This window comes from Anguilla anguilla, chromosome 9 (assembly GCF_013347855.1).
Source record: "Anguilla anguilla isolate fAngAng1 chromosome 9, fAngAng1.pri, whole genome shotgun sequence".
Lineage (NCBI taxonomy): Eukaryota > Metazoa > Chordata > Actinopteri > Anguilliformes > Anguillidae > Anguilla > Anguilla anguilla.
Genome location: NC_049209.1, coordinates 9560882 through 9584375, shown reverse-complemented (window position 1 = coordinate 9584375; position 23494 = coordinate 9560882). Strand labels below are relative to the sequence as shown.

The following is a 23494-nucleotide window of genomic DNA, read 5'->3' as shown; positions in this document are numbered from 1 at the left end:
AATCTGTCTGGACCCTCCAAATTCATCCTACTGCTGCCATTCTGTATTACATCATTAATAATGATGAGTAAGCCTGTTCCAGAAGCAGCCATACACGCCCAAGCCATGACACTTCCTCCACAATATTTCACAGATGGGGCGGTGAGCTTTGGATCATGGGCTGTTCCTTCTTTTCACCACACTTGGCTTTCCATCGCTTTATTAAAGGTTTATTTTGGTTTCAGCTGTCCATAGAACTTTGGCCCAGAATCCTCTTCTGGCTTGTCTCTGTATTTTTGGCAAGTTCTAATCTGGCCTCGTGATTCTTGTTGCTGATGAGCTGTTTGCATCTTGCAGTGTAGCCTCTATAATTCTGCTCTCAAAGTCTTCTGCGTACAGTGGCTCGTGACATTTTCACCACTGCCCTCTGGAGACTGCTGGTTATGTCACTGACCGTTGTTTTAGGGTTTTTCTTCACAGCTCTTAGGACTTGTCAGTCATGAGCTGCAGTTGTTTTGCTTGGCCAACCTGTACGGTGTTTATTTCTAAGTCCACCAGTTGTTTTGTTCTTTTTCCAGACTTTCCTAACTGTACTTTATATACCCAGTTTATGTGGTATCCTTCTTCATAAATTCTAAAACCAGGCTAAAACCAAGACTAGACACTCGCTGCTCTTATCTGTGAACAGTCGATGTAAAAGGATACCTGACCTAATTTTGCATATCTGAAAATGAGGAAACTCAACACAAAACCACCTGTTTCTGTAAAATGGTAAAACGCATACATGTAAATATGAAATAAAAGCTAATTGTCTGTACATTTGTCTCATATTCATCTTTTGATCTCAAATTAAGATGCCTCAAATATATAGTAAAAATATCTAATTTCACTCTACCGTTACCATAGTTTTGGAGGGACTGTATGTGAGGTAGTCACATTATGAGCCACCCCATTGTCTTCATCAGAAAATGTGTGCACACTGTATACCCATATGAACACGTATTCATTGTTTTCCCGTAGTATAAATTAACTGCAGGGGTATACAGTTGTATTCTATGTATAGTGGTCATTGGAGAGTTGCGGTTGTTACGTGGTTTCCAGGCTGTGTAAAAGGTTGCGAGTACTTGCACCAGCCTCAGCTCTCTGCATATGCAGACAAGCAAAGATAACATTTAGCTACTGTTAACTTTTAATTAAACATTTTCTTCTGCAGACAGAATTAAAATGATACATGATGGGAACATGTTATCGGTATAATGACCCTGGAAGTATATAAATCAGAAGCATTTACCGTAAATCATTTTTGTTCCACCCATCAGGATCACATGACCAGGAAAGTAATGTGAAGACGTGTGGTGCTGCAGATGCTGCCATTCCCCTCCCTTCACCTGCTGCTGCAGAAAACACGCAGAAGGCAGGCCAGGAGACCCAGAGCGCTGTGCTGCGCCCTCCCTCTCCGCTCATCTTGAATGAGGCCCCTGCACCCGCTGTACCAGATGAATCCTGTACCCATGCCATTCCTCTCACCTCCTGTATCACCAAGGCAGTGAGTCCCTGGTCGCTGCCAGAGGACTGCGAAAAAACACCATTTAGTATGATGGTTCCAGGGGGAATCTCCACCTTAGCAGGAGACTGCCTGATGCAGCCAAGTCGCACTTGCCTTGGCTATTTTATTGAGACCAAGGATGCCGCCGACCCCGAGCCTGGGATCAGTTTGAAAATGGGAGACTTGGGCCGGGAGTATGACTCTTGTTCTATCCCTGATATGAGCATGCAGGACATGAGCTCAGGCAACAGCAGCCGCTACAGTGAGCAGCTCCTCTCTGACCAGCTCCTCAGTTACCCAGTACACAAAGTCAGGGCAGCAGAGAAAAGGGATGCAGAAAAGTTGGACAGCGACTCTGAGGAACTCACGTCTAAGAGCATTTATGAAGGCCTGCATCTGGACAAGTGCAATGGCGAGGAGGCCCTGCTAGCTAACCCCAGTCAGGACTGGGGCTGCTTCGAGTCCTTCATCAGCGAGAGTAAGATAGAGCTGCTGGACCTCTGCTCCAAGAACGAGCTCTCCGTTAACCTCTTTTCAGAAGAGGATGTAGATAACTACATGTTTGATGATGATGACTCAACATTAAGTAGTGATGTGTGTTCCCTGAAGATCCGTTATGAGTCCTTCCAAGACAATGTGCGAGAGAAGACAAATGCCCTGCAGGAAGAGGCCCAGTTTAATTTTTTCCCAACCGTCCTCGTCAATTGTGCCAAGAAGGAGAGTGGAGCTGTCAGGAAGACAGCAGACAGGCTGCAGCTGAAAGGAGACGATATCTGGGCCGAGGAGAAGGTTGACAATGGCAGCTTTTCTGCTGATGTCACACCGGACGTCAGCTGTGAAAGTAACTCTACTGAAGACTCTGGCGAGTACAGCGATGACAGCTCTTGCACTGGGTCCTCCTGTGATACTCTGCAGGAGGCTAAAGGTAGCCGCCACTTTCTCTCCAGAGAGAATTCAAGCTCATCTAGTCAGTTGAACTACGGACTCCGTGCAAAGAGAAAAGTACCATTTAGGGAGGACTACCTCTATGACGTTGACTCTATTGAGAGTGAGCGGAACACTGAAAAACGTGATAAGCAGCCAGCTGGCATAAAAGAGGAGGAGGATGATGACTGGAGTCCAAAAAAGAGACGAAAATCTTGTCGTAAGGAGCCCCCGGTGATGATCAAATACATCATTATCAATAGGTTCAAAGGGGAAAAAAACATGCTGGTGAAGATTGGGAGAGTCCATCCAACTGACCTACCAGTTAGCATAAACAAGGACTCGCTACACAAGTATGAAAAATTAGCTCCTCTGAAAGAGTACTGGCAAAAGATGCAGAAGGAAAGAAAGCCGCAGAGTAGACGTGTGCTGGGTGATAAACACAAATTTCGTTTGAATGGTTGCAGACGTTCATTTAGTTCTAGTCTCCCCAAATGGAAATACAAGATTGCAAATAGACTCAGGATTCAAACAATTGAAACTGTTGAGCACACGAACAAGAAGAGCTCCTCTTCTAGTCACAAGCAGGAAAGCGGCCGTGAAGATGAGGCAGTCCTCACCGACATGCCATTAACACTAGCCGCCTCCAACTGTGCCAGAAGATTAGACCAAATAGATGTCATGCACACTGGCAGAGCGAAGAGCAGATCACAGGAACGAGAAGATAAGAGAATTGGGAATAAAATCCTGAGAATAAGGAAATTCAAAAGTGAAGCCAGACTGAGGAGTACAAAAATGAAAGACATGCAAGAGGATTGCAAAAGTGTGACAAACCTAATAGGGATTTGCCCTATGTTAAAAAACCAGAGCTCTGCCAGGGACTTGAATGATACAACAGTTGCCTCAGCTGCAAACAACCCCCATTTGCGTGGAAAGTATGTTGCCAATGCCAATGAAAAGTGCACTTTTATACCAGCTGCCTGCTCTCCTGAGAAAAAAAGTCAATCTCTGACTGTGGCAGCAAGTGTTCCTGTTGTCCCTGGAGGTTATCTGCAGACGCTGTTAGATGCATCTGAATCATCCAGTGGTGCAGGGATCTCTTATTTCCCTCAGCAGCTTCCCAAGGATTACCAGCTTAGTGTTTCTCAAGATGAGAAACAATTTGCATCTCTTCAGCTTGCCCAGAGCTGTGTGCTCTCCCCTCCCTCTGAATCTGAGCTCCAGCATTCACCTCAAAACTGCACCAACCAGATGGAGCAAAATTTCACTCAAACATGGAGTTCACAGTCTGCCTCTAACCAGCCACCAGTGGCACCCAGCAAAACAGGATCCCCTGCTTTACCTGCCAGCTTTGTTAGCCCCATGCCTGTGTTAATGGCTAGCAAATTGTCGATCTCAGGGTACGGTCAGGGGAACCCGAGTGACAACAGACTTGTACATGAGAATTATCTCTCTGAGCAACACCTGCAGCCTGATGCAGACTATCAAGTGTGCCAGGCACCATGTGGAGAAGGCCAGCTGCAGTTTCAGAGAAGCACTATAAACACAGAGGATGGTAGTCTCATCAGCTTAGTTTCAATGGGCTCACTGTCAGACACTTCCAGCAGTTACAGCTCACTCACACTGAAGTCCTGTGGGAAGGACAGTGAAGAGGACATGAACGATAACTTTTTGGCGCACTGCAGTCCAAAACTAGTGATACAGCAAAGCATTGATGAAATCACACCCTTGAGGGAGTCCACAGACCTACTGGACATTTCCAACTTTACTCCAGATAAGTTCCGGCACTCATCTCTATCTGAAATGTCGCCCCCAGACACACCAAATTTATCTCCTCAGGAGACTGGGTCAGAGATAAAGGGAAGTGGAATAACCAAGTATTCCACAGATGCAGGTGAAGTGATTCTGGGTAGCACAGCAGAAAGGAATTGGGACTGTAGTGGCATGCCACGGCAGGTGCAACATGGTACATCTTTCACTAGGAGTAGCCACCAGCTCCAGCTCCATACTTTCAATGATGATGACAGCATAGAGCTGGTTAAGGACACCAGTTTAGATAGCTTTGACAAGTTGTCTGAACCAATCAGTGGCACAAAAGGCCCAAAAGCAAAGAAGAAAATTGGGAAGCAGTATTCTGTACTGGAACAAAAAGGTGCAAAGAAAACAAAGGCTCCCAGAGCAGCTAAGGGTGAAAAGAACAAAAGCCCTCGACAGAATTCTTGTTCAACGAAAAAGGTTAAATCTCTGCTGGATGGGAAGGCTGCTAAAGGTCAGACAGGAGGCACAAAGATATCCCAAAAAGTTATGAATAACATGTTTTCCCCTGCTGACTCGATGACAGTGGCTGGTTTTCACCCACTTTCAGGGGATTGGCCCTTGCTGAAGGAATCTGGAATGGGTCAGTCCGAAGGCACTAACCATCTAGATGATGGCCAACGGGAGTTTGAGGAGCCTTCTAATATCCTTTCCAACATTGCCTCTGGAATGGCAGAGGTTCAGAGGTTCATGATGGCCTCCATTGAGCCACTCTGGAGCCCTGGTTCTGGAGTCTGCGTGCCTCAAGAGGCTAACAGTCTCAAACTAAAGACTCTCAAAATCCTGGCAGGTACGTCGCCTGATTCAAAGAAGAAAGGTGCATGTGCTGCAAACACTGGAGCTGTGAGAGGAAGGAAGTCTACCAGCAGGGGTGGAAAAAACCAAGCTAAGCTTAACTCCTCCCACCCCTTCTTTCCCCCTCTTGCACTGGACTACAACATGTTTGACAGGCCCAACTTAGGCATTCCGGGCTCCAACGCCACGCCCCACAAAAAGATGTATCGTCACAAAACTAGTGCCAAATTTTCACGAGATGAAAACACTAAGGGAAAGCGAGCAGACCCAAACAAAGACTTAGCTTTGATGGCTTCTTTTGAGAAACTGAGGTAATATTTTGTAACCGTGGCTGCAGTTATATCCCCTCTCACTGTCCCTCCTGCTACCTGCTCAGCCCCTCTCCCATTACTCTGCCCCCTGTTGACTCAATGCCGGAGCTGCATGTCAAACTCATTGTCCCTGACAACCCTGGCATCCTTTTCCCCTGAAGAGAACATGAATAATTTGCATGAGAAATGACTTGTACTTGCAAACTACCTATGGAGTGATTGTGTCCAGCTTGTCTGGGGTTTGAAACCACCGTGGCTGCAGTTTTCCTTGCTCTGTCGCTGCTTCATGTTTTGTTATCTTCTGCTTTCTTTTAATTTATTTTGTAAGAAGAGGAAAAAAGCCTTTGTAAAACTTTTTTAAAGCCTTTCTTGTGGTATGTTAATGTTTACAATTTTTTTCTGTGAAACTTGCTGCCCTACCGTAATACTGTCACCTTCTCTCTGTCTGCACGCCTTTCACCCTACAGAAATGCTTTAAATGAAAACATAAGCACCCCTGTCTTTTGTACACAGAATATGGACGCCCTCTGTACTGCAGTCAGCCTGTTACAGCCTGACGTGTGTCATGAACGGAAAACTACAGTGTGACCCACCTTTCCTCATAGGCCATAAGTCACGGCAAGAGTGTGGAACACTTGCTATGCTGACAGCCAGATGTATTTCCTAAGGGACCTTTTTGTATTTAACTCACACCACACACTCACACACACACACACACACACACACCTTTACAGTATATATGGTGATTGATTCTTTTGTCTTATTTTTTTTATTCTTGGAATGCCATTATTTGTTGTGTCTTAAAATAAATGTTTTTTGTGGGGCCTTATTGGAACAAATGGGTTCCCTGAAGATTAATTTCTATACCCGGAATACATTCAATATTACTTTCATTCTGTTCTATTTCTCTTCAGTCAGAACCTGTTTTTTATGCTGATGTATAGAAACATATGCACTATTTGAAAAAAAAATTATGATGATGATAATATTGCAATTCATGTGCCAAACTATGAGCAACTGTACAGACATTTTTAATTCTTTGAGAATATTGGCTGTTTTTGTTTTGGGACTCTTAAGCAAGTTGATGTTCCAGAGAAGTAAACTTTTGGGACCCCCTACATTGACGAACACCTTCAGCTGGCAGTGGTACACAGCCACACATTTTACCTAAATGGAAAGACTTTGATTTTGTTTCATTCTCAATGTTACCATTTTATTTTGCTTGCCAAGTTAAATTACCTCAATGTCATCTGGCATAGAAAAGCAGACAGAGGAGAGAAAGGAGCCTTATTGAAAGCTGAAGGAAAATGGAGGTTCCAATCTGGGGGTTACTCAAGCATAAGAGAATTGGCAAGATGCCTGAAGGTAAGTTGAATTTTAGTGTTGTGCTGCTTACATTATTAATATCCTAAATGGTAATTGGTATTGAGTGGAGGGATTACGTACGATGGGCATTTGAAGTGGCATCCTGACCAACAGCACATAAATGTCTTGGTTAACAACGTAAGAATGTGAAATTCATAGATAGGAATTTGGAATTCATTTCTCACAATTGCTACTGTTCTCATAGTCAAAAAAACCACAGAGCATACCTTCTCCACCCACTCACAGTTCAGGGACAACTCAGGTCATAGGACACTTGCCCTCATTAGGGTTAATTTTTTTTCCCTTGGCTTTTGTAAAAGCCATATAATAAATTTGATTATGGCTCAAACTGTTCACAGAGCCAGTATTTGTGTACAGTGACTCACTATAAGTGAAAATAGACAGGCTACCAGGGTTCATGGAACTTATCATGTGCAGTAACAAATCTCTGGGGTACTGAGTGGGGAGACGCTAGGTATGGAAATGATGTGAAGAATTAGACTTCTCTTTGCTATTGTGGCATATTAATCATCTCGGTGACTCATGTTGCCATGCAGTTGGTCAGTCAGCTAATGGAGCTATACACACGTATACATAAGCAAGTTTATTGATTTTTTTTTTTTTTTTTGACACTTCAAGTATTTCTGAGTCCTTGAAGTGAGTATAACGTTTAGTGAGTATGACAAATCAGTTGTATTTGTAAATTATAATTTGGTTTTTCAGATTTTTATTTGGAAAAGCTAGTAATTGTTTGGGAAATTTTAACGTTTTGGTTGGTGATCATTTGGTTGGGAGTACAACCTAATGTCTTGCCTAATAGGACTTGTGCCATTATTAAGATGTAATTCATAAAATTAATGTCCAAATATTTTATTTGAAAATATTAGTCTCTATCCATGGTCTTGGGATTTTTATGGGAAATAGTTTAATATTTCACCATATCCTCATTTCTGTCTGATTCTTAAGTGGTCAGTTGGAGTCAGTCATTTTTCTAATTTGACTTTGTTTTGCCAAATTAACTGGCTATTCATGTGGATCTGACTGTGCGAAATTATTCAGGCTCTTGTCTTGAAAAAAACAGAACCAAGGTACATTAGTATTGTGTACAAGTACATTGATTGGTTGTTATTGTTTTTTATTATTATTGCTGAAGCTGCAGGAATTCTATTGTTTTTGTAATGTTTCTCTTTTCTTTTTTAAAACCTTTTTTTAAGTTTTAAAGATGCCAAACTGTATCAGAGACACTCCAGAACCTGCAGGCTAGGGGCCTCATTTATAAAACTGCATAAATTTCATACTAAAACATTGTGTACGCACAGAAGAATCAGTGTGTATGGTCAAAAATATCCTGATATGTAAAACCCTGTGCTGAACTGTACACAACTCTTTATAAATCACCTTAAAATTTTGTGTACTCTCCATTATGCCGTAAATGGTTAATTGAATGCCCATTGTGAATATGCTATGCGTATAAATCAGCTTGACATTCCAATGCATTGTCAAAGAGAATGGAGAAGTCAGACCGGAAAGCAAAAAAGAGAGACTTTACAGCATGTCACAGCAGCCAAACCATTTCAGGAATTTGAAAGAAGTTGGTCAGTCATTAATCTGCTGGGGAAAGTGGCGTACACATCTTTTTTGAGTGTACACACTGTTTATTTTTTCAATATTTTTTTGGGCTTTTCAGCTTTTTTTTTATTGGACAGGACAGTGTAGAGAGACAGGAAGAACAGGGGAAGAGAGAGGGAGAGACATGCAACAAAGGTCACGCGGTCGGGATTCAAACCGCCAACGTCGTGGCTCGTAATGAGCATGTGGACAGTGCGCTACAGGCTACGCCACAAGACACCCCCGTACACACTCTTTATAATTATGACCCTAGGAGTATTTGGTTGAAGTGACAATATGGTGAACTTCAAACATGGTGGCACTATAATAATGAATTGATGAATGTGAAAGGCCAGCCCTCATGTTCTGAGTCTTGGGATTGGTTCATGGGTCCCTCACCTCTTCGGTCATAATCTGGTGCATCTTGTGGTGAAACCCAAAAGAACGGTTGACTTGCTAACTTTTATTAAATCCACAAATGGGAAAATGCCAAAATTTTCAAGCACAAAAGGGGGAAGTAGTCAACAAAACACTCCACAGGGGGGAAAGGCAGGCAAAACAGAACAGAAAAACTTCAAACGGGGGCACACGAAAACACCAGTCTTTTAATCAAGGAGTCCAAAAACCATCCTTCCCAAGGCCTGAGAATCTGGCCTTTTTATGAGGTGCAATAATTAGTCAATAGGGCGTAGCTGTAGTGATTATAATGAATCATAGCTGTGACCATACCTGTGAGTAGGGTTGGTACTGCCCCCTGGTGGACAGCACCCCAATTCCCTTCTTGGCACCACATGCAGGTCATGGTTTTGTAACAAATTAAAGATGTTGTCATTCCTTATTAAAGATGGAGCAGAACTTCCTTAGTTGACATAAGCTTCAGAACAAAGGAGCCTGAGCGGTTGTAAGGGGAAAAACATGAGCTCAAAATGCAGCGAATGGGAAATTAAGAAATTATCTCTCAACTCGTTCTTGTTTCAGAATTGCTTGCTTCTCATTTTGAAAGGCTGAGGCCATTGTTACAAACATAGTTGAGTATTGCACTATGGGATTGCTGGCTCTCTGGCTTCAAAGTCTCCCTGTTTGAGAGGGAAGGGACAGGTGTTGGTATCCAGGTGTGCGGTTTTAATTGCCATGGATTTGATTTGAAAGAAAGGCATTCAGTTGAATGTGAATACATTAATGCAAATTAACCACACTGAAAACCAAACTATATTCTGAGAACTGCAACTAGAGCAAAAATCATGGTCTCAAAATGAAAAGAAAAAGTGCATCTTTTATTAATTGTGTTGAAAAAGCAGAGCTATTGGTAGCAAATCATAAAGCTAGTATTAATATTGTGGTATTAATATTGGGACAGCTAGGTAGTTGATGTTTTGTCGCCCTTGATCTGGGTCCAGTAGGACACCTACCTTAGGTAGATATTGTTAACCTTACCACTTGACTTCATAAACAACAATACTCCATTGGAAATGTTTCCTGGAACTAAGATAGAAGTTATTGTAACATCACACCACAATTTTTGTTCTGTAGGTTGTGCCCATTTATTAAAAAATGAACATCTTCCTCGTACTGGTTTCAAGTAGCCATAGTCATGTACTCATAGTCTCTGCCAAGATAAGTTTACCTTTTTCAAATCAGTTCCACTCTTTTTTTTATTTGATTTTTATTTAATAGTGGTCGTGGTTAATATCATAGTGTGGTTAATGGAGTGATTGACAGCAGACAATCGGAATCAGTGTTGACTCAGAATGTTTAATCTTTACAGAACTACACCCAATGCTTACCGTTTCATTATGTGACAGAAATCTGCATTGCCACAAGCCACAATGGAACGTTTTCAGTTTGAAATTTAGATTGTTAAAGATTAAAGATTTGTGGGCACGTAAAGGCTAACAAGAAGTTAACCAAATGGGAAGAATCGTGAAGTTTTGTTTTGTGTGAGTTGTTTACTCATTTAAAAACATGCATATTGTTGAGACTAGAGAGGAGTCTTTAATTGGTGTTGTGAGTTGGCTCAGGTTTGCAGATTGGTGGGCTTTAGAGTGCACTTCTATGACATTCATTCGTGGTCTTTGTTACATGGACATGGTTAGATTGCTGTGTAATATTGCACTAGCTGCTTGGGCCCCAGAATTACTGCTTGCCATTATATTTGTATTTATTTTTCTAAGCTGTAAATTATTAGGTTGGATAGATGGAGGACCCAATATTACTCCAATAGTCTTTATTTCCATTGTACGGAGCCCCCCTAAGTACCCTAGAAAAAAAAAGAATAATTTCAACATGGAAATCCATACTTTCAGTTTTACAATATGTACACTTGGCATTAAAAATCAGTGTGCTCAGTTTAGCAATCCGTGCATTCTGTTTACCAAATCCGTAAGCCCAGTTTTGAAATCTGTGCACAAGGTTATGTAATAGGTTCAAGTCAGCGTTCAATTAAATAGCTAAACATAGTTTGTGTGTAGCCAGTTAAAGTTAAGTCCAAACAAGAAATTATCATTGCTTATAACTTAATCAAATTCAGCAGAATGACACACCATGCAATCTATTAAAACATTACTTGTAGAACTGTTGTCTTTCTTTGGTGAACAATTAAAAGGTGTATAAATAGACACTGTTTTATTAAATCGATATGGCACTCAAACCCCTGGTATACCATGAATATAGCCACGGTTAGGTGGCTTGCCGGAGATCTCTGCATCGAGTCTTGCCTGACCTCAGCCCCTAGCCATGTCCATATTCATTATATAGGCTACCTAGGCTACCATGGGTTCTTGTACCATGTCGCTTTAATAATATCCCATTTCCTTGTGTGTGAATTGTAGCTATGATGCTTCATGTCTGACTTTCCAGCAGTGAACTGTTTGTTTACAAATGGGTTTAACATTGCAAACCAGAGTGATCTCGCTGAAACCGAGGGTACGGACTCCAAAACTGAGCGCGCTGATTGCAAAACCGAGAGTATGGATTTCCACGGTGAAATATATTTTTTCATCTGGGGTGCCTAGGGAGGCTTCGTACCATTGCGCATACTGTGCCTGTAAATGTTCCCAGATGGAACTTTTAGAATCTGCATGTAATGTCCCTTCGGCAATGAGCTGTTGCTTTGCTTTGTATTGGAATTTTACATTAAGTCATGGAGCATTTTTAGTAACCCATTCTCCTGCAGGGAACACTTGAAATTTTACTGTAAATGTGTCAGTGTTTTTTGCCATGCCTTGTCAGTCAGCCTGTCCATGTGTTTAGGTTCCCTTGCTGGGTAAAATGTGATGGAGGTGGTGCCCACCAACGCTGGGGTTCCTACTGCCCAGGTCTGCCACGGAGACGAGCTGCCAGTGGGACACTGCACTGGGCCTGTATGGACATGGGACATTGTGCAGGGCCAGTATGGAGATAGGCCTCTCATTCCTACTGTGAATTGAATGTACTCCAATGTGATTCATTTTATCTGTGCAATGTGCCACTGTTGAGCTGATGCTTCTTAATGGTGCTAGCAAAGCACACAAACATACATACCCACATACACATGCATATACATGTTTTAAAAATTCCAGACTTCAAAAAGGATGAGAAAGAAACCCAAATCCCTCTGCCCTCTATATGAATGTATGATATACTCTTATGATGTATAATATACTCCTATGTCATATTTGATGTATTTACACCATGGTTTGACATTAATTGGAATTACTCTTTGCCTTTGTTTAAAAGAATATTGAGCTTTATAAATATTGTCTAGAGTTGTAAGCAGAGGGATTCTTAATGGACTCTTGACATGAAGAGTTGATGAAATCTTGTATATTTTTCAGTGTGCCAATTTGTAACATATTTTGTAAGTGTATATTTTTCTTAGAAAGTGCTGTGAAGTATTTGTGCGTATGTGTGGGTACCCTTTTTTGTGCCTTTGTAGGCAGTAAAAAGGATGTAAAATGACAAGTTTCTGGTTTTAAAAACCAAAAATACAAATGACAAAAAATGAGGGGAAAAAACAAACCTGAAAAACTTAACTTTTTCACAAACAAACCAATCCTGTTGTAAGAGTGTAGTGCTATTGTGTAAAAACAACCAAGCAAACTAAAAACATGAGAATAATAACACAAATTTGTGTACTCTTTGCTGTTTTATAGATTTTCATGTAAATTATTCTAGTATTATTTTGTTTTTGTTGTAACTGTTGCAAAGGTTTTAAATATTTGTGATCAAGCCTGTATGGTGATATGTAATATTGGTAACTTGCTGAGTTTTGTAATAATGTTTATGGAATAAATAATAAAAATAAAAATGAGCTTTTCATTGCTGCTTTCAGATGAGAGTCAGTTTTCTTTTTTCAGGATGAATTTAAATAACATTGAGAACCTGCTGGAATCACGTAATTATTTTTTCTGATTCCATTCTGCACAAGGTGGCACTTGACAATAGACAGCGCTTGACATCATTCAAATGTGACATATTAAAACTCAAAAACATGTATTCAAAGTTTTTTGTTTTAAGTTTTAAAACATATCTTCTTTCTGAACAGAATTTTCTAAACAAAACTATTTCATTCATGCATTTCATTCAAGATGTGCTTCCCATACACCCAAAGCACTGCATGTATGAAGTTCTTTAAACATATTGTGTAGTCATTTTCAAAATATATACATTGCTGTAAAACAGCTGAAATTATTCAGCAAGAATATTCCCACTATAAATGATTGCCATTTCACACTTCAATATGACACATATGCTTTGAATGACCACATTCTCTTCACATGGTAAGATATTTTTAAAAAAGAATTTTAAACACAGGACTAAGTTACTTGAAATAATTAGGAAGCATTGGTTAGCAGCATTGATTTGGAATACAGCATGTTTAATTTGTGTTAGTCAACCTAGCCAATATTGTTTATTGTAACTTGGTGTAATTTTGACATCAGTACTTTTAATAGCAGGACTAGATTTTGCACGTGTTAATGACTTATAGAGCTTTGTATGTGTGAGTAACTTAGTATTTTTATAATTTGAAAACGTGTTTTTCTTCAGATCATGTCATATGCTACTTCTAAGTGACCATCCAAGAAGGATGCTCTAAGGCTAGTGGAAATCCAAGCAATTTTGCAGTGTTCTAAGAGATATGATCATAAAGTTAAAATACATTTGAGAATAAATCCGTTAAGTAGGCCTGGAATTTTGCTTGAAGTCAATCTCTAGGAAAAGAATTCAAGCAAGTATATACATTCTTAATAAAACACCAAGCACCCTTCTGAATCAGTCTGTAGGCCATGCATATTTAAAAACATTTAAATTTTCCTGAATAATCTTAAAACCCAATCAGATCCAATGTGTCCCTCATCCCAGTATTCATGCTTCCAGGAATTCAGTATCATTCCAGAAAAAAAGTTGATTTTGATAGACACCACCTCGGTTTACTTTGAAATTTTTCATGTAGTTAGAAAAGATAAGATAAGTATTCATGTTACTTTTTGTAGAAATATCATCTGATCTGTTAGAAATCGGGCTAACATAAACCATGACTGCAAGGCAACGAAGCTGAAGCGTAGCGTTAGTCTCCAAACAAAACTAAAGTGTAGCTTTGCTAGCAAACGATAAAAAGGTCAGGAACTACAGTATAGAACGACATAATATAAAACACTGAAACGTAATGTAATTAACCTAAATGTGGTTGAAACCGACTGAAAGTGGGAGGAAAGGGATATGATTACAACATTCGCAATGCTTTATGGGACGTGTAGTTCATTCCCTCTTAAACGTTAAGTACAGAGTGTTGTACCTTTGCCTTTTTTCGTTTTCTAAAGACTTCTTTTACTTTGAATCCTTTTTATAATGTCACGATTCGTCTCGTAGCTGGGTGGCTCGGTGCAAGACTGAAAACTATATTATCTAAATGTACTTCCGGAACCAGGGCCGCTGAAAAAGTGGGCGGTAACGTTTCAGCTCTATACGGAAACGGCCTCTTAAATCAACTCTAACACAAATTGAAAAAAAACGTGTAAAAACAACAGCGGGTTGACACAGGTAACTTGTTTGAATTCACTTATTGACCAACTCCTATCAAATCAGGTTGTAATGTCTGGATAAGAGAGGCTACGTATTGTTATGTATCGTACTGTCTGTTCCTTGTGTAGATCTATCTTTTGTTTTTCAGTCCGTTTCTTAGATAACGTTAAAACCAGTTAATCAGTCAGCTACATTTACGATAATGTATAGCTCTATAATTGATCTTGAAAGCAGCGTGCGAATGGGAAGGTTTCGTTCGTAGTTTGAATTCAGTTTAACATAGCCAATGTTTTACTTGGAATTTAGCCATACGATAGTAACGTTAGTCTAGACAATAACTGTACTATTGTTCTTGTCGATTGCGTAGCTAGCTAACTATTAGCTAGCACTACCTATCGTAGCTAGGATGTTGCTAGCTAACTTTAGCAAGCTTGTCTAACGCAGCTAAATTACCAAGACAATTGGGGAATAAAGCTAGTAGGGTAATTTTCAAAAATCCGTAGCTAGCTAGTCTTGTTAAACGAATAATAGCCCACCGTCAGTCATCAAGGTGCCAGATAGCCAATTGGTTTTCTTGCGAGCAACTTTGCTCTTCGGTGTGTAGTTCACCGATGGGATGTGAAATTTGTGAACATGGAGTGTACAACGAACTGAAATTTTAAATTTGTTAATTAATGTCAGCTGCATTGTGCTGTGATGTTGCATTTTTGGTATGCCACCATATGGGCAATTCTGTTTTGTTTTCTGCTAGACGAACTTTACCAATTTTGAATTTCAAACAGACATCTGAAATGCAAATCACTGAACCTATTTAGGAGCGTAATGTAGCTTGCTTGGCTAGCTTGTTTGTGTTAATTTCGTTGAGACACAATGTGGAAGCTGCCTCGCGGATGGCAGAAATCATTCCGTTTTCCAAAAATTGTGTTTTTCGCAGTAATTCTGGACAGAATAACTGATCTTAAATGGCGTGAATAGTTCATCTGTACTTTTACCCAAAAACAGTATCTTTAAACAGTGCTAACATTATCTGATGTTGGCTTCTTATTTGGTTGTGCTTCATCCTGTGTATTTTTAAGTACAGACCCGTAAAAATAATTGGCATTCGATTGATTTTCGTATTTCGTTGAAAGGGAAAGATACATAGGCTACATGCAAATCAAAGTTGTCCAGTTTTGTTGATAATTTGGTACTGCAAGTCTTCATGACACTCCTTTGTATTCGCTGTCTTGTGAGGTGATGTCCTATCATAGCATATACTCACATTTGATTCTAAAAATGTTGGCTGGGAGCTGTTGTCACTTTTATCTTGGGTGCAGAGGCTTAAGTCATGTTGGTGGAAGCCATCTATCCCTTCTTATTTTAAAGCTTTTTCTTTTCCTAGGTTGGGCTATACCTGTTTCCCAGTGTGGTGATGGAGAACTCTGAGGGATCAGAGCAGATGGGTAGGGAGCAGTCACATGGCCAGCGCCGGCAACAGTCTCGACTACAACGAGAGGAGGCCTTCTACCACTTTGTCAACAACCTTAGTGAGGAGGACTACCGGTTGATGAGAGACAACAGCCTCTTTGGAACTCCTGGTAATCTGGCACCTTGTGGGACTGGAAAATGTTTTTGGTCTTTGCAGGTCTAATTACAAGAGGTTGTTTAGTAGTCAGATGTTCAGCTACTCTATGATTTATTTAGCAAATATTTCAGAATTATTTAGTGCAAATGGCAATTGATTTGAAAGCAATCTGTTCCTATTTTTCTATGCAGCACAGCTCCGTTCCACACAGCCAGAATTCCAGTTTCTAAATCAGTGTTTCTGTCTTTCTCTGCCTCATGGTTCATAATTCACTTTTGATTTTGTGGTGCTGTTTATATGAGATTAAACAATTTAGCAGTCTGTGGTAAGGGGGTGTCTGTACAACACAATAAGTCTACACCTTTGGATGCAGTGTCCCATATTCTTCACTGCAACTGATGATCCATTTCTGTTTAAGAAGGTGAATTTGTTTGGTTTCAGAATTGGTTCCCACATATAAGCAAGTCCCTCTGCATTTCCTTCAACCAGTACTTACCACCTGTTCTTCAGTCCTCCACTGATAAGATACCAATAAATCCCCCTCAAGAATCTCCTGTTGAACAACTGTTAACATTTAATTAGCTTTCGATTGTCCTGCTTGAATCACAGTAATTTAACTTCGCTGATTGTGGAAATTATACATCAGTTCACAGAATTGTCTTCTGGTTGTTGACATATTTATCTATATTATAAAGCAGTATTAACAACAAATGTAGTGAATGAAGAGAAATATTGCAATGAAGGCAAAATGATATTGGAGGTTCAATATTTGAAACATTCAGTAGTTTATCAAAAAGGAGCTGACAAGTTGTTGAATATCTTGTTTCTTCTGCTGTTACAATGTTCATGCTGACCTAGACTTTGGGTGTCAGTGACATCCTGAAAATGACCAGTTGTGTGATGCGTCTACAGTGTTTAGTACATTACATGTGGTGTGTAGCATCATGAGGAACCTGCTCTTTTTTTATATTGTCATTAAGCTGTGATAACCTGCAGTTTTTGCAGAACATATTGTATCCATCACCATTGAAACCTGAGTGCTCCACACCATTATTCAAGCCCTTTAGATGTCACTGAGCCTTTCATTTAAAAAAATTCTCAAGTCTAATCAACTCCGTTAATGCACATGATTGAATTGCAGCAAACTAATTATGATTAGTTCTATCTTTAGCTAAAATTTAGCTAATCCCTACTTAATCACATAGGACTAAATTATGTTCACAAATATTGTGGCTATAGAGATTCTTTGGATTTTGACTGAAGTACAGGCTACAAAATATGGTTTGTTAAAATGTAGGGCCACGACTATAGCCGGTGTGTGCTCAGAGAACAGCAGACTGAGTCCAGCGATCCATCTCTGTCCCAGGATAGCAGAAAGGAATGTAATTATGGAGCGTCCTTGGGCTGAGTGCCATGCCAGAAGGTGGTATTGAGTGGGCAGTGCTCATCCTGGTAAGTGGCAGTTTTCAGTGCCGTCCTGTGTCTTTGTCAAACGTGGAGAAATACAGTTTGAGAAATACATCTGGGCATTCACTACAGTTGAGTAAAAGCTTTTAAAATGTAACTTCTTTCTTCTCTTGTATCTCATGTAGTCATTATTATTCATTAAACAAGCTCCATCCTGTTCCTTTCCTGGTCAACTGCAGGTATCAGGTATATTGATCAGTGTGTATATTGGCATCGTCATTTTAACACTTTTCAAATCATGCATCAGTTGAAAAATATAAATATATTATAAATAAAAATATATTTATTCTTTTTTTTGTGGCTCTTGTTTTGAATCAGATCTACACCCTGGTTATTTGTAACCCTTTCTTCTCCGTCCCTTTATATCATAGTTCTTTGTGTAACCTGTTTTACTCCTCGCAGAAAGCTGTGGATATGTTGGTTTCTTCTTGCTGTTTGAGAGAATGTAGTACTTTGTTAAATGTTACTGAGTCTGTTTTCCTCCATTAGGTGAGATATCTGAAGAGGAGCTGTTGAGTCGTCTGCAGCAGGTCAAAGAGAGGAGCAGCGAGTCCAGAAATGCAGATGGTGCTGGTACGTGATTGTCTACTATCTGAATTTGATGCACATACCTAACAGTGCTCCATTTGTCTTGTAGGTGTGTAAAACTGATATGTATACTTTATTATCTTCTGGAGGAAACACAGAACACCTGAACTGTTGGGAGCTAGAAGCCCAGCGTGGCCACAGAATGCACAAGGATCATGGTTCCCTTTTGGTTTTACATTTGAATGCAATCTTTGACTTTTAATTTAAATCACTGATTGAAAATCTTAATGTCTATGTAGATAACGGTTGTTGAGGCCTGACAGTTGAAATGTACATTTTTAGAAGTGGTTCCAGTTTCAGGCAGAAACCAACGTGGTGCGATTTGGCTTTGTTTCATGGAAATTATTTTGGTGCCTGGGTTTAACAATCATTTGTCCACAAATATCACTTCTGTTGTTGGAAGCAGAAGTAGACTTCCATTTTTAGAGGTATTCAGTAGCTGAGCTACTGATAATCAAACCAACACTTACCAGGATCTCATTAGATTTGTACTTAAGCCTTCAGTTGTTTAGTGATTCCTAAATGTTTGTGAAATTAACCTTACATTTCTTCAAGGAGAACTGGAACCAGTTATGCCCCTGGTTGCAGTCAGATTTCTTGACTGTCATCCTCACTCAGCACAGGAATCTCCTGTCTTTCAGCTTACTTTTTTATAAACAGGTGGAGAAAGCTTACTGATGGATGAATTATCTGTTACTGATATAACATGTATAACTAAAACTTGGGTACAATAGAAATTGAAAGGACTTTCTTACGGATTGTGATGTATTTGCTAATTCATACATATCATACACAATGTGCAGACATATATAGTCTTATAATGTGAAACCCTTATTTGTCTTTTTTATTAAACTTTTATTTTTATTTTTTAAGTACTTATTTAAATTCTGTTTGAAAGGACAAGAACAAGCAGATGGTTCAAATGGAGACTCATCATCTGCTGTCCGTCATCATGGGAGCCAGTCATGGAGAGCAGTGAGCAGGACCAATCTCAGTAGTGGAGACTTTCGCTTCAGCCTGGAGATCAACGTCAGCCGCAACATGTCCAGCCAGCAGGAGCCGACCGAGGACGGGGAGAGACTGGAAGAGGGAGCGGAGGAACCGGCGAGGCCGCAGACAGTGGCGGAACGTGAGAGGAGTGTTGCAGTGAGGGAAATGCTGGCAGAGACATCAGAGGAGGAGGTGGCTGTTGTCGTGGTACCTGAGCCAGAGCCCTTGAGACCAAATACCCCCCCTGTAATCAGCCCCATTCGTCTTGAGGTTCAAAACTTGGTGCCTTCTGACTCCCCTTCCAGGGGGCCACGACGCAGGGCCTCTAGGATGGCCAGGAGCCACAGCCCAGAACAGGGCCGGACTAGGCCTCGCCCCGAGAGGAGCCGCTCCCCCTTCCGTTGGGACCCCCTCCCACAGGCGCAAGAGGAGGGCAGCTCCAGAACCCGGCAGAGTGTGACAGAGCGAGAGGCCCTGCCGGACAGGGTAGCGCCGGACCAGCAGGAGGCGGAGGACTCAGGGGCGGGCGCCTGGCGGCCCCCCACCATCAGGCTGAACCTCCGAGTGCGGCAAGCAAGACCCGGGGAGCCCCAGGACAGCGTCGGCAGCCGCGCCGGCCCGCAGCCCCAGGCACCCAGCGAAACCGTCCAGTATGAGAGCGAGCGCTCGGGGTTCCACCGAACCTTTTCTCGCTCGGAGCAGGCCGGGATCCGCACCTACGTCAGCACCATCCGCATCCCTGTGCAGCGCTTGGCCGACTCGGGGCTGAGCGAGGCCACGTCCTCCGCCCTGCGGATTGTCATCCGCCAGATCATGACAGGCTTCGGGGAGCTCAGCTCGCTCACGGACTCCGACTCTCACGACTCCTCCAACTCCAGCCAAGAACCTGGCCGGTCAGCCGCGGAGGAGGTGCCCCGCAGTCCTGCCGCTGTCGGCGCCATCCCTTTTGCCCGCGGTCCATACCCAGGCGTCCCGCTACCAGAGGAGAGGGGCGGGGGAGCTGCGGAAGACTCCGGGGAGGGCCGGGCGGAGCCAGGTACCCTGCCCTTCCTCCGGCTGGCGCACTTCTTCCTGCTCAACGACGAGGACGAGGACCAGCCGCACGGCCTCACCAAAGAGCAGATCGACAACCTCTCCACGCGGAGCTTCCGCTTCGGGGAGAGCGGCAGCCTGCAGACCTGCAGCGTGTGCATCACCGACTACGCGGAGGGACACAAACTGCGGCAGCTGCCCTGCTCTCACGAGTACCACGTCCACTGCATTGATCGCTGGCTCTCCGAGAACTCCACCTGCCCCATCTGCCGCCACGCAGTCCTAGCATCCGCCAACAGAGAAAGTGCGGTGTAGGCAATTCGGGCCTGGGCCGTACAGCAGAACGCAGCATCTGATTTGCACCTCTGAGCAGAGGAGCTTTTGACAACGAGCATGTCTTTCTCAACTCGCGGCCAGTGGGGCGGGACTGTATAGGCAGTGATGCATATTTTGAAGTGATAAAAATGTACATAACACTACAACAACATCGGCATCATTTTAACCTGTTTCACACCTCCTCAAAGTCCCAATAACCTAGTGGCACTTACTACCAGTCATTGTCCACTCTACCTGAGTGTTAAGAGTTCTGGAACTTAGCTCGTCTATCTATCCTGCCTGAGTATTAGAGTTCATCAACAACTTGGATAAGTTAACCAATTAAGAGAAACTGAATGTCATAACCCTCTGAACATTTGTGTAAATATTATAGGACATTTATGGACAATACAAAATGTTCTACCATTGGGTTACTTTCTGTTTACCTGGAGTGTTTTAATGCATGTTGAGAAAGAAATGAAGAATAATCCAGTTATATTCTTACTTGTCAATATTGATAAATAGGACATCAGAAGCCTTGCACAAAATAAATTAAAAGTAATACTTTATTTAATACTGTTGTTTTTCTGCATGAGTGTTTGAGTGCCTGCAGATCTGAGTGCAGTTCTAACAGAAAGAACAGAGCTTGTAAACCATTACAGATAAATAGAAAACAATTTCTTAAACTGAGCAAATTTAAAGACAGCTAAATCCCCAGGACCAAATTGGGGAACCACTGGTCCAAAGCAGGGGTGCAGAATAAGAGTCAATCCTTTTCAGGATTTTGTGCCAATGTCAGCTTTTAATTATTTAATTTGCTCAATCACTTATTGCGCTGACATTTGTATGAGCATCAGGTACAGCTGCAGACTGCAAGTGTATCCTAAAGATTTTACTGTGCTCAAGTACGACAATGAACCAGCTTAGTTTATAGAGCTTTTAGGAAATTTAGAAAACTAAAATTATGGTAATGGTTGTTACGAAAAACCAGCACACAGATTGGCCCTCCAAGGCTGGTGCCCCCTGGTGTAAAGCAAGAAAATTCACTTAAGCAAAATGCAAAGCAGCATGTCCAGCAGATGTCAGCGTTGTGCGTATCATGAGTGCTATCCTGGTTTCTCAGTTTTATGTACTTTTACGATTATGTTTTATGATAGGTTGGTGCTTTATTCCCATTCGCATTGGTTTTGCCTTGACCACTGTGAGAGGTCAAGGCAAAACTGTTATAGGGTTGCTTGGTCAAAAAGACAATGGTGAGGGAACCATGCTGGGCCTTCTGCTTCAGCTAAGGGCAAAGAGACAGAGGAGAGCAGTGGTAAGGACCCAGCTCCTTCATTCTGCTGTAGGTGCTGCCTGGTATGCAGCTTGGTGCCTGTAGCTTGTCTGTTGTCAGCATGGCCCTGCAGGTGCAGAGGACTGCTCTGGTGAGGAGTCTGGCATAGGTTCAAGGGTCTCGCTCTCCCTGAACAGCTTCTGCCCAGCTGGATCCAGCAGCCCTCTGGAGAAGGGTGGGCATGGCTACAAGCACTGCAGATTCCAGAGAATGAGCAAGGTTGGCATCTCAATTCCAGGAGTGTTGGGCATCATGTGAGTGTGTGGCAAATCTGGAGAAGAATCTCACATACTTTCTAAGTGCTGTCACTGAGTTTCCAGCATCTAATGTATACTGAATAGAATAATCCACAAGAGAAAATGTCCAATAGTGAATACATTAAGTATAATTAGAGTACCATAATGTAGTTAATTGGATTATGTGCATTTTGTTCTTGTGTAATTATGGAAAGCGGACCGTTGGGTATCTGGACAGTGGCTGAAATGTTAACAGTATTAACGGTTAACGGTATTAGATTGCATCACCTTCAAATTCTTCAGTGACATATGTGTCTCAGAGACAGGTGCAGGAAGGCACACATGCACCAATGCAATACATTTAACTCATACATTTCTGGAAGAGCTTTGTAAAAGGGACATCAGTCCTGAAATCTGTTAATGTGCTCATGCTGTGGTTCACAAATGTACTTTGCCTTCACTGGTGTGGCACCTTTTCCACTGCAAACACGAACACATTCCAATGGAAAAGGCACTCCTGGGCGAGTAAGCATGGAATTCATGTGAACTGTGACACCTTTCCCACACACAATGCAAACTGATTCTGTTGATCGGCACATGTTCAGTGCCTGCCCTTACAATGACTCTAATGACTTTGGTGTTTTAGTGCAGCAAGTATTTTCAACATTTATTTGGGTAATGGTAATTGTGCCCTTTTCAAATTATTTTTGTGTATCTAGTCAGTGTGCATCCTTCAGGATCATTTGTACAAATATTATTTGTGCATTTTACAAAAACAAATTTACACTGAAGTAAAACATGTATGTGCCTTCATTTAATCCTCTACCTGTTCCCTTTCATGATGGACCCAACACCTGAAATACTTGTGAAAACTGCATGCTCATGTGTAGCCTTGAGTTTTTTTTTATCTTCATAAACCAGTTTTTATCATGCTGTCATACCTGTCTTCCTGGTTTTCTTTAAAGCGCAGAGATGCTCAAACTCAGCTTTTCATGCCTTAATTGTTGCAACTTCTGCCTGCTATCTTGTTTTACAGAATTAGGTCCAATTCCAATTAAGTTCTGTGACTGACATGAGGTACCTTAATGACTAGGAATATGAAGGATCTGCACATTTTGCGGTGCACATGGCCTTAAATTGAATTTTGCTGCATAATATCTGTAACTTGGAAATAATATAAATCAGATATTTATGAAGACAGTGTCTTTTAGCAACACAGTGTATGGAGATTATGAAACACGTTTTAACCTATTCTGTAATATTTCTTGTAACTGCTCATATAGACTGAGTAAAAGTTGTAGTTGTACGAGTAAGGATCATGTTTTCACAAAATGCCAAGCCAATTATTGATGAATCTTTTCTATGGAAATTATTTCTTTTGTTTTGTGTATTTTTCTGTTACGTGCAAATTGTATTTTCAAACCAAAGGTATGCATTTGTCGCTTTGTTTCATAGCATTTCAGACTTGTTTTGTGGTTTAATAGATTATTTTCTTCACAAATCATAAAAGTACTTTCTTTCTTTTTTTTTACTATTCTATGATGAAATTGTCAAAGACAATGGGTGTAATGGATAGCGAATCACAGAAGGCGAAACTCATGACGTCGATACGCTGGCAGGAATGGG

At 41.4% G+C, this 23494-nt stretch overlaps 2 protein-coding genes across 5 annotated transcripts in view; both read left to right on the top strand.

Moving 5' to 3' along the window:
- The window catches only part of LOC118236242 (neurite extension and migration factor-like), a 51391-nt gene extending 38740 nt beyond the window's left edge, over positions 1 to 12651 (top strand). For all 4 annotated transcript variants that reach the window (XM_035434451.1, XM_035434449.1, XM_035434450.1 and 1 more), the window contains exons 3-5: positions 1299 to 5370; positions 5884 to 6735; positions 11593 to 12651. In XM_035434451.1, the coding sequence (XP_035290342.1) occupies positions 1299 to 5370; positions 5884 to 6037 (4226 nt within the window). In that variant the 3' untranslated portion in view covers positions 6038 to 6735; positions 11593 to 12651. The remainder of the gene's footprint in view (positions 1 to 1298; positions 5371 to 5883; positions 6736 to 11592) is intronic.
- Positions 12652 to 14219: 1568 nt separating this feature from the next.
- LOC118236014 (E3 ubiquitin-protein ligase RLIM-like) lies at positions 14220 to 22806 on the top strand. The gene is made up of 4 exons (XM_035433997.1): positions 14220 to 14361; positions 15725 to 15920; positions 17864 to 17947; positions 18861 to 22806. The coding sequence occupies exons 2-4, from the start codon at positions 15755 to 15757 to the stop codon at positions 20297 to 20299; spliced, it is 1689 nt and encodes a 562-aa protein (XP_035289888.1). The 5' UTR covers positions 14220 to 14361; positions 15725 to 15754; the 3' UTR covers positions 20300 to 22806.
- The last annotated feature ends 688 nt before the right edge of the window (positions 22807 to 23494 follow it).